The 17,178-nt window shown below is 39.2% G+C and overlaps 1 protein-coding gene across 5 annotated transcripts in view; it reads right to left on the bottom strand.

Annotated features, from left to right (window-relative positions):
* Positions 1-2,075: 2,075 nt before the first annotated feature.
* THSD4 (thrombospondin type 1 domain containing 4) overlaps positions 2,076-17,178 on the bottom strand; it is a 285,606-nt gene continuing 270,503 nt past the window's right edge. For all 5 annotated transcript variants that reach the window (XM_065641502.1, XM_065641500.1, XM_065641501.1 and 2 more), the window contains 4 exons: positions 14,564-14,737; positions 11,774-11,953; positions 9,575-9,719; positions 2,076-8,214 (listed from right to left, as the gene is read on the bottom strand). In XM_065641502.1, the coding sequence (XP_065497574.1) occupies positions 8,072-8,214; positions 9,575-9,719; positions 11,774-11,953; positions 14,564-14,737 (642 nt within the window). In that variant the 3' untranslated portion in view covers positions 2,076-8,071. The remainder of the gene's footprint in view (positions 8,215-9,574; positions 9,720-11,773; positions 11,954-14,563; positions 14,738-17,178) is intronic.

The raw sequence follows: 17,178 nt of genomic DNA, 5'->3' as shown, positions 1-17,178 counted from the left end.
GAGAGGCAAAATTAAATTTTTGGCTTCTTTTAAGAGTAATTATTTTATTTTTTACCTCACCAATAAGCTCTCAATAGTGGTCTCCTTTGGTTCCCATTTTCTTTTAAGACTATGTGGCTAGCTATAGCTACATGGCTGCTTGCATAAGAATACTCTGAACTGACAAATTAAAAGTGTAACATGGAAACAGGGTGAGCAGTCAGGCATTAAAGATGAATGTTTAGCACCCAACAATTAATCAGTACAGGGTGGCATACAGCTTAGGTAATTTGGCTACATCCTCTGTATTTACCTTTACACAGGTCCACTGTGCACAAATCATGGGAAGCAGTGAACCCACTGTGGCCTGAAACAGGCGGCATCTGGTAATAAAAAATCCTTCTCATGCAACACAGGCCTGAAGGCTCCGACAAATCACCACGTTGTCACGGCCACCTCACTTCTGAACCAAGGTGAGAAGAAAGCAGCACTGCACCTGCTACAGAACTCCTCGTTTTACATTGAAATTTCATTTTAAGCATAAAGAACACGTGTGAGAAGAACAAGAAATTTATTAACGTATAACTTTATGGGTTAATAATTCAAGTTCCACTCGTTTTTTAAAAAAACAAATGTCTATTTCGCACAGACACAAACCAGAGGGCCCAAGCGCTGGTGTCCCGCAGCCGTAGGGAAGGCAGCCCAGGCCGGCCCCGCTCACCCTCTCGGCGCGCATGGGTAGGGGGAACCACGTTCTCTTCACTGACACTCGATGATCTCAACGGTCATTTCCAATCAAAATGACTTTGTGACCCCCCGCGAGCAGCGCACTCCACGCATACCTGCCCTGGCCTCACCTTCCTCTCCTCTCCTCTCCTCTCCCTCTCTTCATCCTCTCCTCTCCCTCTCCTCTCCTCTCCTCTCCCTCTCCCTCTCCTTCTCCTCTCCCTCTCCTTCTCCTCACCCTCTCCTCTCCCTCTCCTCTCCTCACCCTCTCCCTCTCCTCACCCTCTCCCTCTCCTCACCCTCTCCCTCTCCTCACCCTCTCCCTCTCCTCACCCTCTCCCTCTCCTCTCCCTCTCCCCCTCCCGCTCCTCTCCTCACGCGGCGCGCGCCCGCACCTGCTCGCGGGCCGGCGGGCTCGCGCCGCAGCGCCGCGCTTTGAGCGCCCAAGGCACGAGGCGGCGCCTGAGCGCCGGCCGGCACAGCGCGGGCGCGCTCCAGCTGTCAGCGCGCGTGCGACTGTCCGTTCCGGAGTAAAACGGAGAACTCGGAACACCGGAACTCTGCAGAATTTCTGGTAACAGCAAAGGTGAAAGGTCAAGTCACGTTAAGTTATCTCCAAAAAAGTTTTCTCCCTTGGAGTTTCACTGATTTATAGCGAAATTATAATGAAATTTGTAATTAACTGCCTGTAGTGCTGGTCTGGTGATGCCAGAGTGGGGAAAAAACAGTACAATCCTTCATCAGCTGCCAACAGAAATCCTACCCAGGCCCTGCACGCTCCCTCAGCATGCACGGTACTTGTTTTACCGTGTTAGACGTTGTTTTATGGTACACACACACTTCAGCTGCATCCACGCTTAGATTATTTTGCTGTTACATCCTCACGTTCCACTGGTAAAGCACTAACTGAAAAACAGATACAATTACAAAGAACTGCAAGATGGCATGACTGCACATGCCAGCTCCAAGAAGACACAGCAGGCTCTGCTGCCTCCTGAAATACAACCCCCTCCTTCGCCAGGTCCCCGTGGGGAAGCGACAGAGCCTCATCCTGCAAATGGACAACAAAGTTAGGAGCACACTGGGAGCAAACCCGCCAAGAAAATGAGCTGGGCCTGGCAGACCCCCGGGAACAGCCACCGTTCCCCCTGCAACATCAACACCTCTCTGAGGGGCAGCGGTCAGGATGTGACCATCACCTCTGCCAGGCTGTTGCACTGGAGACACCGCCTTTTGCAACATCATATTTTGCCCACTCCTAAATTTGAGTCAGGATTCCCTTAGTGTGCCGTGCCCTTGATGATAGTTGAATTATCTCAAGAAACTCTGGAAGAACACTTCAACCAAATAAATAAATCGTGTCACATAAATCCATCTTGAATTACTTTATTTTTCACAATAATAAAAAATAAATTAGTCATAAACAAAAATAGTTAACATTTTTCCATCAAAGAGAAAATGTATACAATATGAAAAAGATGCTGTACAGTTCTGGTTCAGGTGCTTTGCCATGGATACACATTCCTGAACGAGTCAGAGAGCAATTTGCCTATACTTTCCCCCTTTAATTCATTCAAGGAACTGGCTAATCAGAAAGTTTAGAAAATTGTATTATGGATTTACAGTATGACATATATACAAAAATATATATGCGATACTTGTGCTATAAAATTCCCTAAAAAGCTGGGTTAGTATAATGAAAGAGCTGGACAAAATTTGAATGGTATATGTAAATAAATACATATTAGGTCCCTTTTAATAAAAAAATCTGCCTATTCTAAATATTTGAAATATTTTGGTGCGGTGGCTTGTTACATAGACACAGCTCAGAATTACATATTTCCCATAGACATCTTGTATTTACAAATAACAACAAAATAAGTTATAATAAAGTATATCCTTCTGCCAATATCAATTATGAGGGTCAAGTAGACCATTTTATACATATTAAAAACTTTAGGGTTTCTTTTGTCTCCAGTCCTTCCTGATCCTCTGTGTAGATCCTGAGTGACAATGATGGGACTTCACAAGCTCACACGTACCCAACCCCTGCCAAGGCCACTGGTCTCAAGAGACCCAGACGCAGCGCGGACTGCACAGTTCAGGGCAAGCAGCAACCACAGACTGTCGCTGGAAGGGAAAGGATTTCTCAAAATTAAGCTCCCCTCCTCTCCAGATATCGTGGTAGTTACATATAACCCATTAGAGCAAATGGGGATATAGAAGATTGGGAATAAGAACTGGTTGCTAAAAGCTGAGAAGCAAAGAGCTGAGTTCGGGTCAGGTGTGAGTTCTCTTTAATGGGATTTTCTCCCTTTCACCAGGTCTGAATTTCACCCACACTACTGAGATATTATAATGATAAGTTTGCTTTAAAATATATTGAAAATGCTTAGTGGATGATTTTTCATTTCTGATATAGAAATAATTATTTTACTCCATTTTCCTAACAGCAGCTAATGTATCCCCCACAAGCATGTTCTGTAAGTATACAAATAAAGGCAGTTTACTTTCAGTGTTGAAAATTTCATGTTTTACATTCCAATTACACTTGATTTATCTGCCCAATACACAGAATAGCTCTGAAAGAAGCCTGGGACTCTGCTTAAGTCTCGAGAAAACCAGGTAGGCACACAGTTTTTCCTTTTTGAGCATGAAGATGATCATCATCTTTTTTTATGCAAGAGATGTGAGAGTGAAGGGTCACTACATACCTCAATAGCTGTGCAATCACAGGTTCACTGCACAGGAATTAATTCAGTAGGTACTTCAATGCTATGCATGTTAAACTAGACAGACACAAACACACACTGTCTCTCTCTGGCCTGGCAGGAATATAGCTCTCTTCATAGCTGGGCTTGTTTCTAACACAGACTCTTATCAACCAAATGGCCAGTTCAGGATTTTCAGTAATTCTGGCAAAATTGAATATTGTCATCTGAAGGAGAAAAGAATGGAGGTGAGATAAAAGGAAGAGGAGAACACTTGTGGGTGTGAAAGAGAGACAGGTCAGGGTGAGGATGAAGCAAAGCAAGGCCCTGAAAAGCGCATTTTACTACTTACAGTGGCATAGATTAGAAAGAGTGGAAGAAAAATATTTCCTGTGGGAAGGCAAAACTTCCCCTTTACTAGCCGTAAGCTGTTTCCAGCACCTACCTTCTTCCTCCCTCAGTGGTGACCACTGGTGCTTTATAGGTCTCGGACAAAGTAAGTAGTCCAGACAAAGTCCAGGCAATACCGCTGCCCCACGTGGTCTTTTATTCTACAAGTTTCATGTACTCACTTCTGTCAGGGCTATACTGACCACTTTTATCAAGTCTATGAACAAGTAACTTAAAATATGTCCTTGCATTAACATTTAATTAACTTCAGATGTTCTGCAACACACTGGGTTTTTTTCTGTATAAAAGGACCGAACTCTGAACTGCACCGTATTGTCATAAAACTGGGATCTAATCAACAAAATCATGTCAAACACTGCTTTACTCATACAGAAAGTTCTCCATTTGCTGAAGCATTGGGGGGAAAAAAAAAAAAAAAGATAACAGATTATGTATGTAATGAGGAACACCCTAGCTCCCTGGGCAGGCATCCTGAGGTAGTCCTGCATGGGGCTGGTGAGCGCACACTCCGGCTGGACTCCAAGGCGAGCAGGTTTGCAGAACACCCATGGCCGGCTAACAAGATCTTCCCTAGTTCAGAGCCCTGGAGACTGAAGGTCAGAGACTCTAAAGCAAATGCTAACGCTGTCTCACTGCTGGGCAAGGCAGACACAGGGTCATTCCCAGAGGAGCAACCCTCGTGCTTCCACATCACCTTCAGTTCTCTCAGTGAGCGAGAGGAAGGGAGAACTCCATGGATTCAGTGCTGCTAAAAAGTGCTCTCAAACTTGGCATGCAATTGCTATACACAAGCAATTCTACCTACATCTGCTTGGATCTGACACTGTGCAGGAGCTGGCAAACCCTGATGGACTCTTGATAACTCAATAAACTGCACCAGCACTACTCCAGAAGAAAGGTGCTTTGAGACACAGAGCCTGCCCTGGGTAGAGTCAATTTTGGCCAGCTGTGCGTCTGCAAGACATGCTGCATGCTGATTTTACCCCAATAAGCAGTTAGACAGCTTAGATTCTTCAATTATCTACAGCTCCTACACTTACTCTGGTCTTACTGGATTTTGTAACATGAACATCTTTAAGGCAAGGAAGCATTTTTTTCCACCATTTTGTGGGATTTTTACCAAAGTTAAAATATCAGAAAAAGAAATTAAAGCATTCCAACTCAGAAGCCTGCGTCATTTCTTTCTTTATATTGTATTACACCTGCTCTAAGTCTACTGCATTCATTAAGGCCACCTCTGATTTACAGTGAAAGTAAAATCAGGCCCTCTGCAGGCATCATCCTAAATTGGTGCACTGCACTATTCAAACAATCACTTGCCATAGTCACAATTTCAAAAGTGCACTTTGCATGATGGTGAAATCTTAGCATAGCACTTACTTTGTATAGATAGTATTAGTACATCAAAGTGCTGAAACGAAGGGTTCATCAGTTCATTTTGCAGGAACATCTATTTTGATTATGCTGACACGAGAAGAGATGATAAATTATTAAGTCCAGCAATATTCTGGCAGTTTCCTCATCATTAGATGTTTAAATAGGTGAAACAATCTTTTTCGTTTTATCTGGTACATCTGAAAACTGTCCCTTTACTCAAAAAAAAGTACAATTTGTATAACTGTAACTCACTGCATTCAATTCACAAAGCTGTACACCTTAGGCATAACACAGGGCTATACTACTATGTGTATGCATATATTCTTTGATATATCTTTCAGCTCCCATGAATTCTCTTTACTTTAGTGGCAGCTTAATGTAGCGTACAGTATCATCATCTTTGTGAAACAACCCAATAGCCATATACTCTAGAGCAAAATAACATATTTTATAAAAGACTGGCATTGCCTATGTGCTGAGTCACTGACTGTCTCACAGGCAAAAGTGTGTGCAAGCAGATTGTTTTCTATGAACTGATTGCAAACATGATTACCTCTCTGCATTTCATTCGCCTTGTGGTTTTCAGAAAGCCTTTTTATGGAACAGGTATTTCCCTCAAGCTGACAGGGTACACCTCCTTGGGACAAAAGAGACAACAGCAAAAATTATATACCGTATGTCAAGATTTGCTGCAATGAGATATCCAGATGAAAATATGTATTTGCAAATACTGGATACCAGAGCTGTTTATGGAGCACTTTCTCTATATAATTCTTTGGTCAAGAATTCGAGGCATTTAAATGATCATGAATCTGTAAGTTGTCTTCATGGATAAACCTTCACAATACAAGGGAATAGGACTGTGAAAGATTCATGAACTCAAATTAAAGGTTTTCTAATTAGCATTTCTGTTTCTAGCAGCTTTATATCAATTAATTACAGTGAAAAAACTCAAATCGGGGTGTACAGAAAGAGCCAATGACATTACTGGTTTGTAGTCACAAAGAGTAACTGCAAATTTTAGGAGAAACTCTTTTTTGTTTCACTTAGCCAAACAGTAGTAGTTCATCATGACCAAAATATATTTTTCACGAGTGATCAAATCATAAAATCTATGGTTTGTCTCAATCCGAGGCAGCTTTTAGACTATAGGAGTTCTACCTTCCTGTGGCTCCCAGCACACAAACTGATGTGACTGGTCCCACACCAGCAGCCTTTGCCTCCCAGTGCCCCATTCTCTCTTCTACATCCTCTCCACCAAAGCAGGAAGAAGGAAAGAATACACCATGAGGCTCAAACATGGCTCTTCAGCAGCAGCAGGACACCTTAATCACTGTTATTTCACACCACTGGGAGTGACTTAACACAGATCATTAAAACTGCTTTTCAGCTGGGACAGCAGGCACCCTAGAAACAGATGCGTAGTTGGGTATCTCTAATTTACAAGCAATATGCTGTAATAAACAGCTGACTAAGCGGAGGTGTTAATTTTTTCCCTCAGCCTTATTTACACGTTTGAAAGACCTCTCAGGTAAAGGCTAGAGAATAACGCAAAAACTTTCATCTACACTGCACAGCACATCCTGTTGGCTGTTAGCAAGTCCCAAGGCTGAGTATAGTAATTGCAGAAATGAAAAATCACCACCTAAATTCACCTCTAAGTCTGGAGCGATTCTTGAGTAGCAGAAAACGAGTGATATGAATAGATCTGTGGGATGAAACACTGACTGAAAAAAGACAAGGGTGTTGTAATAACTGATCAAAACCTGAAGAATGTCAATAGCTAAAATGTCCTTTTTACAGGTACTTGACTACTACACTCCTACTGCTGCCAGATACCAAGAGCAATGGATTACTATAAAGTACAGAGACCTGCATCCTTTGGTGGTTGTTTCAGAAACTGGTGACGTATCCAGACTAGGTCTGGGCAAAGTACTTTGGTACGGTAGTTGTTAAGCAACAGTGCAGAGACAAGACATTAGGCAACATACCAGTTCCCTGAAATAACTGCCCTACAGGAAAGGGAGCTTGCCAATGGAAACAATCACTTTTTTATATCAGCAAAGGCTCTTCACCTTTCTGGTAAATGTCTCACTGACAGCTGCAGTTGTTAAAGACTTAAAGGGCTGGAAACTAGTGGCACTCTGGTAGGTAATGTATTTTAGAACCCACATGAAATTAGAAAAGTGTAACTTCAAGAGTTTATGAATTAAATATAAAGGCACTTTTTGGCAGTCAAGTGTATATGTATTTGCTGCCTGAGGACAGGATGTTAGTTAAAAGTACAACTGAGAAAACTTAACAGTGACTGTAATTTATTATGAATGGACTGAAGTAATTAAAAATACACATTAGGGTGCTAAGAAACTGATGATAAATTGTTCTTCAAGGGTCTGGTTCTTTGTGAAGTATTTTTTCTCATGTGCATGTTTCATTGATTTAGTCATCTAATTTAAGGCAGTCCAAAATACCAAGTAAGAGTAAGCACTTAGAAAATAATGCAGCAGCTGCAACCACACTGGTCAAATATCTCTGGTAATTGCCTGTGATTGATTTAGTTTTTACTAATTTCACAATACTAAGGCTGGTATGTTCTTTAAATAATTATCTGATGAGCAGGTGCAAAGAATAGTATCATTTAAAATTAATGCTTTAAAAAGATCATGGTTTTACAACAAACATTTAAAAAAAGATAACTGCACAATAACTGTAACTGAAAGGGTGTGAGATTTAACCACAGTCTTGATGGACTCAGTAATATAAGAAAACCATCTCTAAGAAGCTAAAACCTGCTGTAGTCAAAACAGTAACACTGTTCAAGCTCCATCTGAAGACTGACATTGCCGCATCGAGCAGAGGAGTATTTGTTATCTACGTCCTAGAAACCCTGGTTGTCTGTTTGCCACACGGGTACAGGATGCACAACAGGCTGTTTTGTAGTAGGTGTAGACACAGAGCCGGGCCTGAACCACCACATTGCAGTTGTAGTATTTGTCTTTGCAGTTCTCATCTGTGGAGAAAAAGGAAGAGAGAAGAAACTGAACAGTATTAGAACAACGAATATCCAATCCATTTCTTTTTACCATGTCAAATCCCTTGGACCCGTATTTAAACATTCATTGTCAGGTTAAAATGTACTACCTATGCAAGTAACTTAGATTATTCAAGATTTTCTACATTTAATGAAAAGATACATAAAAATGTGGAAGAAATGCACCTATTTCCATTTATACTTTTGTGTGGTTGGGGGCGGGGAGGGGTACTGTGCTTTTTTTTTTTAACACGTATTTTGTCTTGAATACAGATGATAGGAAACTCTCCAGTATTCTTCACTTAGGTATGTGTCCACTTCATTTCTCAGTTCATAGGTACTAATCTTTGTGGCAGTGTACAGGTGGCACCAGAACCTGCAAATGCTATTTTCAAGTACTGATGAATCTAAGTACTGCAAAATAGTAAACCATCTCCCTCTTTACAAACATTATGAATGGTTTAAAATAACTAGTTTAAAAAAGACAAAAGTTGGTGTTCTTAACATTCCCCATTTTTCTAAGCTGTTAGGATGTGGTCTGTTCACATTTTGATGATTGTGTATGTGACAACAGAAACCGAGGTGTTAAGAAAAAGATTGAATGACAGAACCCTAATAGCAGATGTAAAAATGAGCAATTCTGTACAAACCTGTTTTAAATAAAAAATAACAACACCAACATAATTAAAATATGAATAATATTTCTATACCAGGGTTTTTATCTAGTAATCTTAAATTATGCTGAAGAATAATTCTCAACTGAGAATTGTTTTAGACTGTAAGAGATAAAACTGTTTCTAAACACTTGCATCTTCCTTTCTGTAGTCATTCTCATTATTATTAAAATCAAATCTGTATGTGATGAATGGCTTAATTCCAATGCCAAATTATGTGTATGTATATGTTTATTATATATAAAAGAAAATTGCTTAATCACCCTTAGTGTCTTAGTTTCATGTTACTGGTTCTTACAGAACCTGTTACCAAATGCAGTATATCATACATGATCTTCTTCTTTTTGTTTTCAAGACTCTGCCAAGAGAAGACTTTGACAATACAAGGAGGCTGCATAAAAATACCCTATGTGTACCATTTTCACAGGAGCACATTTCTCACATTCTCAGCGACTTTAAAAGTGAGCCAATTCCTTACATGTTACAAGGAAAACGTTTTTAATCAGAAATGAAAACCTACTCTTACACCATAAAGAGCTGTATTTTGTGTAAAAATGAAACCCTGAACCTGATAAAGAAAATATACTCTCAAACCTCTGCAAGATTATTAAATATCTTCTCCACTAGATGGGGTTCTGTCAGAACAGAAGCTGCTTCTTCCTTACCTATTTCAGGGATACAATCTTGTGTGTTACATGGTTCTTTTTCTTCAGGTTTAAGCTGTGGATCACATTGAGTACTGGCTATCATGTCATCTGATAGACATCGTACTTCTCGAACCCGAAATCCTCCTTCACAGGATTTGGAACACTGAAACACAAAAGCTGAAGTTCATGAAGACCATATGAGATGTGCAAATACAGCAAGAAGAAAATGGGAACCCTGAAGCCAGACCCAGGTATCACTGTAGCTTTTTATCAACTTCACCATAAAGTCCTTATACATACAGGTGCAATTTTGTTGAAGGTTCAAAAACATTTTTTACCATGGGGGCAATAACTGGACAAGTAAACATGGTAGATGCCATGCAACTGAAAGCACACTGCAATATTTCCTTTTCTGAATTTATTAGTTAGCTGCTTGCTTCTCTAATTAGTCTTGTTCTTCTCTGCTTATTTATATGTATCTCCTAAATGTACTTTTTGCACAGTGTTCACATTTCTTACTTTAAGAATTTCCTGCACTGAACTGTACTACTTGACTGTACTGCCCTCCACTGCCCTTTTTCCTCCATCTATACACAATCAGGAATAATTTTAATTGCCTTTTTTCTAGTGCTCAATTATTTTTCACTTCTTGCAGCACAACAGTTTTTCTAAGCGTTACAGGTTTCTTTGAATTTCTAAAGAAAATATTTCTGTGCTCCTTCAAAGTCCATTATAAAGCCAGAGACTTCTGTACTTGCTTGTCATGGTATTTTTAAAGCAAATTATTACACATTTCTGCCCACACTGAAGCAAATCCTCTGTTGACTTCAAGAATTTTGCCTGAGTGAGGTCTTTGAGATGTGGCTCACTGTCCAGTTTGACCTAAATGCTCACAAACTTAATTAAATCTGGGTCATTTATAATGACTAAAACCTTAACAGTCCCAAACTAGTACAAATGTTTTCTTTCTGGCTTTTTGGATGTAACTATTTCTTTTCCTAACATGGCAAAACCAAATTATCACTCTCATAAAATCAGATATGGTAGCAAACTAACTAAAATAGTCTCAACAATATGTTCCTAAATTGCTGTTTCATCTTTAAGTACAACCTTTCCCCACCTCAGAAAAGACACAGCCCTGTGGTCACAGTCATAGAACACTTGTGGTTTTTAATATAATTACTTTTGTTACACAGCTGTATAGAATACTAATTATCCCACATCCAACAAGAACTTTAGTTCAGGTTTGTAAAGATCTTAAGCATTTAAAATGGAACCAAGACAGAATTTAGATGTTACATACAGCACACTATACACAAACCCTTCTACCTTCTTTTCTGCTTTCTCGTGCTGCCAGTAGGCCAGTCAAATAATAGAGCATTTAGTAAAAGGGAAAACCAAAATAACTTCTCTCTCATGTCATGTGGATGAGGTATTTCCAAGGGGTCCTGACTAAGGGAACTCAAGCTGAAGGCATCGGAGGTGCTTCCACATTTCAGTGCTGTCGTTCTGAAGTTGATTTAAGGCTCGAGGAAAGGTGTAAGTTACTGCATTAGATATGATGTCATCTAAGTAATTTTCACATCATTTTTCATTCTAAGACAAGAATGAGCTTTCTGATTTTCATTTAGGAGAAAAATGTAGATTTTTTTGTATTAATCCAGAAAGCTTTGTCAGGTACAGTAAATGATGGAACGACAGATGAAACCAAAGCATTTTGTGGCACTGGTGAATGTAGCTGGTCCACTTCCAGGGGAAACTGAACATCTATGAAGCTCTGTATTAAGTTTTCTCTCAGCAAAGTTTCAAGTATTATAGTGAAGAGTTTACAGTAAAGTATTATGGTAAAACTGAATACATCCCTCATTCTTTATTAAATGCTCCTTAGTCTTAATGAAACTAGAGGTCTGAAAGAACTTCTTAGTGCACTACATAGTCTCATTAAGGGGTAAAGCAACTTAATAAAACAGAAGATTCTTGGAAGAAGAGATCAGTGATGAAAAGGCAACTATGCGGTGCACCCCCCTGGTTAAGATACTTTTTAACTTTGCTAAGCTTCACTGGGTACTAAAGAGTATGCTTTCTGTTTAGTATCATTCCTGAGCAAGATAAAGTCAATTTTGTGATCGACGGTTTTATCCCAATGGTTTTCCCTTTCAATATACACAGAAAGACACATGAAACAAAACCAGATATAGAAAAGCATGATAGACTTACTGTGCTCCATTCTGTGTGAAACCACTTAGACCCACAGGGTTTGAGGTAGCAGGATTGCTGGCTGGGCGGTTTTTCCAAATACGAACATTCATAGGGGTTCAAAACATCAAAATTGCCTTCAGTTTTCTGAACACAAATGACTTCTCTCTGTTGAGTTCCACTGCCACATTCACTAGAGCACTGTATCAGAGAACAAAAAAAAGTGGTGGAATTCGTTATTCCACTTATGTCCTTCAACTTGTTTCCAAAGTAACGTGTTGCTCCACGTTATTTGTTTCTGAAATAAAATAACACACGCATAACACACATATACTTGCATTTTAAATTAACACTAAACCAGGTAAATTTGTAAAGTTACGCTTATTCCCTATTCTTGGACACATACCTAGACACTAACATCCAAAATCCATTTCCTTACTTTCATATGTTCTTTCCTCAGTAAAATAAACTTAATTGTATCTTTCCTTCCATCACTGGCATGTGAATGACTTGAAGAGAAAAGAGTGAAGTATTCCTTAAGTTCCTGTGGTAAGGCTTTTATCTCTCAGAAGCAGAGTAGTAGCCTAGATAAATCTTGGATTATTTCTATGTAGTACTATAACAGCCAGCAGTCACAGTTAGTAACCAGGACAAGAAAGGCTGAAGGATGTAGTAATTACTTCATTCATCACCTGACTACTGACTGTAAGTGTCGGTGTATTACGTATTTAATTTTTATTCTTAAAAATGGTTACAGTGCTTAAAACTGTACTTGTGTGAAGTACAAATTTGGTACCGTAGACGCAAAACATATTTCTGATTATTTTTATGGAGACATATGACTGTAAGTGTGCTTTTCGGAGAAATCCGAAAGTGTAGTTTTACCTGTAACTACAGAAAGAAACTGGTAGTTATTTTTCTAATAAAAAGAGAAGCATAACTTACTTTCTCCATAAACAGTGTTACTGCTTTTTGCTGAAGCAGGATTGTTTGCACTGCACTGAACCTCTGAGGGTTACAAGGTTAGAGCACCGTTTTGCAGCTTTACAAATCCCCACATTCTGTGTGGCTTTTAGAAAATGCCTTGATCTGCCAGGGTGTTCTTTCCATGTTTGCAAGTATCGATGTGATACAGTGTCGGTTCCAGTACCAAAAAGCAAATTTGACTCACACAGATTCTTATTGCCCATTTAAAGGTTAAATACACACACAATACTGTTCCTGGCACTTGTAAAAAGGTTTTTATAGAAGGTGATTCCAGCAACATATTGGTTTCTACTTTGTGTAAAGGACTATGATTTTCAAAGGCTTTTTCTAGCCTAAACCAATTAAATGTTATTAAATGCGGGGATTTCGTTAATATTTTGGATGGAATTTTTGATCCCTTTACCAGATACCCACAAAAACCTTGGGCTGAACTAAGAACCTTGAGATGAATGCACCCAAATAAATTCTACAGAAAAGAACATAACTGCACTTTCTTTAACACCGCACATCTCTGTCCCTTCTAACGGCTCCTCCGAAAGACAAAACCTTAACATTCAGCTTTAGCTCTAGTGGAGGATAATACGGAAGGTCATCCACCAGTGCTCCCTCCTGCTCTGCTCTGCTGTCGGCTCTCAGTTTGGTGTTTAGAAGTCTGGATCTGGCCAGCAAAAGAGGTGTTGTCAGACACTTCTTTCAGATAACATACAGCAAAGATCTGTACCCTTGATATGCATCAAACAATTCAAGCTCATGCAAAGAGAGAAGGCGAATTAGCTTATAAGAAAGGGAAACTGTAAAGGATGGAAACTTTCTTATTCCGAACAGAAAGGGGAGAGTTGGGATGACCTTACTAAAGGCTTCTCTCTGTCCTGGCAAGCATGGATACAAAGTTCTTATTCCCCTGCATGAAGCGGTGTCAATAACAAGGCCCAGATGTTATCTGTCCTTGGAACAGCAGCTAAGTATGTTTTAAATCTGAATTTGTTATTACTCTTATACAGTGCAAATAATTACCACTTACGTCTAAAAGCATTAGCATAGTAGTAGCTGTACCAGTCTAATTCCCAACTCCTTATCATGTGGAGGGATCTCGGAATCTGAAATACAGGGAGTTAACAGCACAGCCAAGAGACCTTTGCATACCAGCTGGATGAAGTGCTGGCGCCAGCAGTCCCAAGGTTCTTGAGGCTGTTTGAGAGCCCACGCAAAGGGACAGAACTGTCTGGGCACCAGCTGACAGCTTCTGAAACATTCATTTAGAATGAGGACTATTGAGATGGGGATCAAGGGAAGAAGTTACCTTGAGGAAAGAGCATCAGGATAGAAGCCACTAACCAAATTTTGTTCTTTTCACCCATTATCACAAATTTCAGCACAGCAATACTGGAGCTAACTTTTGGGTTTAGCCATTGTTTTCTGTCTTACTTATTTTTTGGAAATTCTCTCGCTATATATATATCCCTGCAGGTATGCATGATCACAGGCTAAACTTTAAAAGGCACAAATCTGTTGCTTTAGCAGTCACCTGAATATGCTAAGCAGCTTTCTGTTATCTTTCATTTTATGAAAACACTGGGTCAGTAGATGAGAAATAAAAATGAAGGTACAGAGGACGACAAGAGCAAAATCTTATTTTCATCAAAGTAAAAAACCAGCAGGTGCTGAAAAGTATTGAACATCAACTCAGCAAACTACAGAAGAAAAAAACATCCAAGTATTCCACAGAGAGGTAGAAATACCTTACGGCACACATCTTGATTGCACGAAAATACACTTTAAAAATTAAAATACCAGCAGAAAACAAATACACGTGTTAGAGTTTACCTGTGTCCAGCCCCCAGCAAACCACTCCACTTTACCAGCACAGGGTCCATTGTCACAGGGAGTTGTTTCTGAGGGTCTGTTATTGCCGCAGCCTTCCAGAGGCAAACTGCTGACGTGGTTTGTCATACAAACCACTGAACGCGTTCGGACTCCGGCACCACACTCTGCAGAACACTGGGGAGCAAAAGACAGAACATGGTCATCAGTCTGTCCTCCAGACTGCACGATGACATGAGGAGAAGCAACAATCATGAAATGACATTAATTTATGCAAAGTCGATTATTTTTACTTGTAATTCAGCTGTAGCAAATAATCTTACAGTTTCATATATTTGAATACACTACAAGTAGTACCTGACCTTTTACAGCCACAAATGAAAGAAATTGAAGGATTAGGGAAGAAAGAAATCTAATTTTTTACAGCTTTTTATTAGCTTTCTTACTTTTCCTTCTTCCTGTCTGTAAATTCTTTCAGTTTTCATTTTATTCATCTTTTTGCATACCAATTAATAGATCTGAGAAAGGATAATTTCAATAAGCAGCCATATTTCAGCCTTTGAACTGTTCTTCGAGTTTCTCCTCTGACAGTCCCCGCTGCCAGCCAGGTGAACGCCTACACTGCTGAAATGGACATGGGGAGGCAGACCCCGAGGGCTGCGGCACTACCGTAAAATGACTGCATAGCGCACCCTGGAACTCCTCCGTATAATGAGTTGACAAAGTATGAGAGCACGATAAAGTAGAAAAATATAAAATTTTTTGACAGCTGGTTTCAAAATATTGAGGTAAAACCTCAGCAAGTAACTGTAACTACCACTAATTATTGCCCAAGCTGTTTCAATCGTAAGATGTTAAATAGTTTTAGCAGAAGAGGTGGCTGTAGAAGTTTATGTAAATTCAATGTTGCTTGCTAAGGATATGACTTCCCAGTAACTAACATTCACCATTCTCAACTTGGAATTGCTAAATTGTGAAAGATCTTAATAAACAGTGATAGGCAGATTCTTAAGTCACATATTTGGAGACAGGATGCATGTCATCCATAAATCACTCAGGATAAATTCCATTTATGCCCTTATAGTTTGGTCATTCAACTACTTCAGTAGGAAAGTCTCTGATATTCCACTGTTCTGGGTGGCATCAAACTATTTAAAAAACATAAACATGCCAGGGAAATAATCAATTCTTCTGTTAGACTGGTTTCTGTTGTTTAGTTCTTTCTTAATCTTCCCTTTCTTTTTCTTTCAAAATGCATTTGTCATTTCATGTCTAGACTATTAAAATAAAGAAAACCCCATGTGCAGCTCACTGAAAGATATGTATAAATTGAATTTAAACAGCTACATTACACATGCAAAGAAAACCACAAATAAATATGTAGTATATGAAGATACATTTGATTGACATTTCAGATTTTACTTTTAACAGACAAGGTAATTAGTTAGGAGAAACTGTGTATTGCTTCCACAATGAACAGTTCATTTCTTGCGAACAAATGAAACTCTCTATTGGAGCGTTTTTAAAAAATGTTATTGAATAAAAGTAAGAATGATCCAAAGAACTGGTAATGAGACACAGAGTTGCCCACTAGCTTGATTTGGCTCCCATTGCTAACGATGTAAGGGTTCACATCCCGCAGCGCAGCCACAGAATGGCAGATGCCGTGACAGCCCCACTACGGGTAACAGGATTAAGCAGCAGCAATTCATCTTCTCAGAGACACAACTGATGGAAGGCACAATTGGTTGCAAACTACTCTTTACTCACTTGCACTGAAGCATACTGGTTATTTGTGTGAAACACAGTCACGTTATATTTATAGAAGTTTTATTTATACAGTGTAGAAAAATATCTTTCCTATCAGCAAGTTGGATTCTTTTACAAGATGTCCAAACAGAAAGGCAAAGCTTTACTGAAATGGAATCCCTAGAAAACTAAAAAAGTTACTCAACTTTTTAAAAGCTGTTTTTTTAACAAACAAAATACAATTTTGAAATAACTAGAAATTAAGAATTTAAAGAGATGCTTATGTACTCCATAGGAACAGCAAAAAAATTGCTCACAGTTTGGAATGGTTTCTTCCTCCATCTGCAAGATTGAATAGTTAAGCTTCTCTGAAATGATGCCTATAAGTAACATAACGAACTTTTTTTTGTGGAGCACAACAAAATTTTCCACTTCCACACAGATATGTAAAATATACTCCTCGGCAAACCATATTTGATGGCTAATGAGGTCTTTTCAAAGTAAAAATGGCAAAAACTTGAAAATACAAAAATGATGTAAGTTGCGCTAGTAGCGAACATTTTCCTGTCTATGTAAACTAAAACTAAACTAAGCCCATTTCAAACAGTCCACTCCTAGGTAAACTGTTTAGCTGAGCCCCGTAAAATGGCTCCCTTTCAAACCCACTGTACGGAAATACATTTTGTGGCTGTTAATATTTTATTCTCGGCAAGTATGTTAAATTATATTATGCCTAGAGAACTATGCATATACTCTGCAAATACTTTTCTTATTTCTAAGTGAATTTCATTTGACAATCTAATTCGCTTTTCTGCTTCACAAACCAGAGCTGGAAACAAGTTTAGTCTATAAAGTCATCCAGAAAATCT

Source organism: Caloenas nicobarica, chromosome 10 (genome assembly GCF_036013445.1).
Source record: "Caloenas nicobarica isolate bCalNic1 chromosome 10, bCalNic1.hap1, whole genome shotgun sequence".
Lineage (NCBI taxonomy): Eukaryota > Metazoa > Chordata > Aves > Columbiformes > Columbidae > Caloenas > Caloenas nicobarica.
The sequence above is the reverse complement of the archived record's forward strand: the minus strand, read 5'-3'. Positions and strand labels throughout refer to the sequence as shown.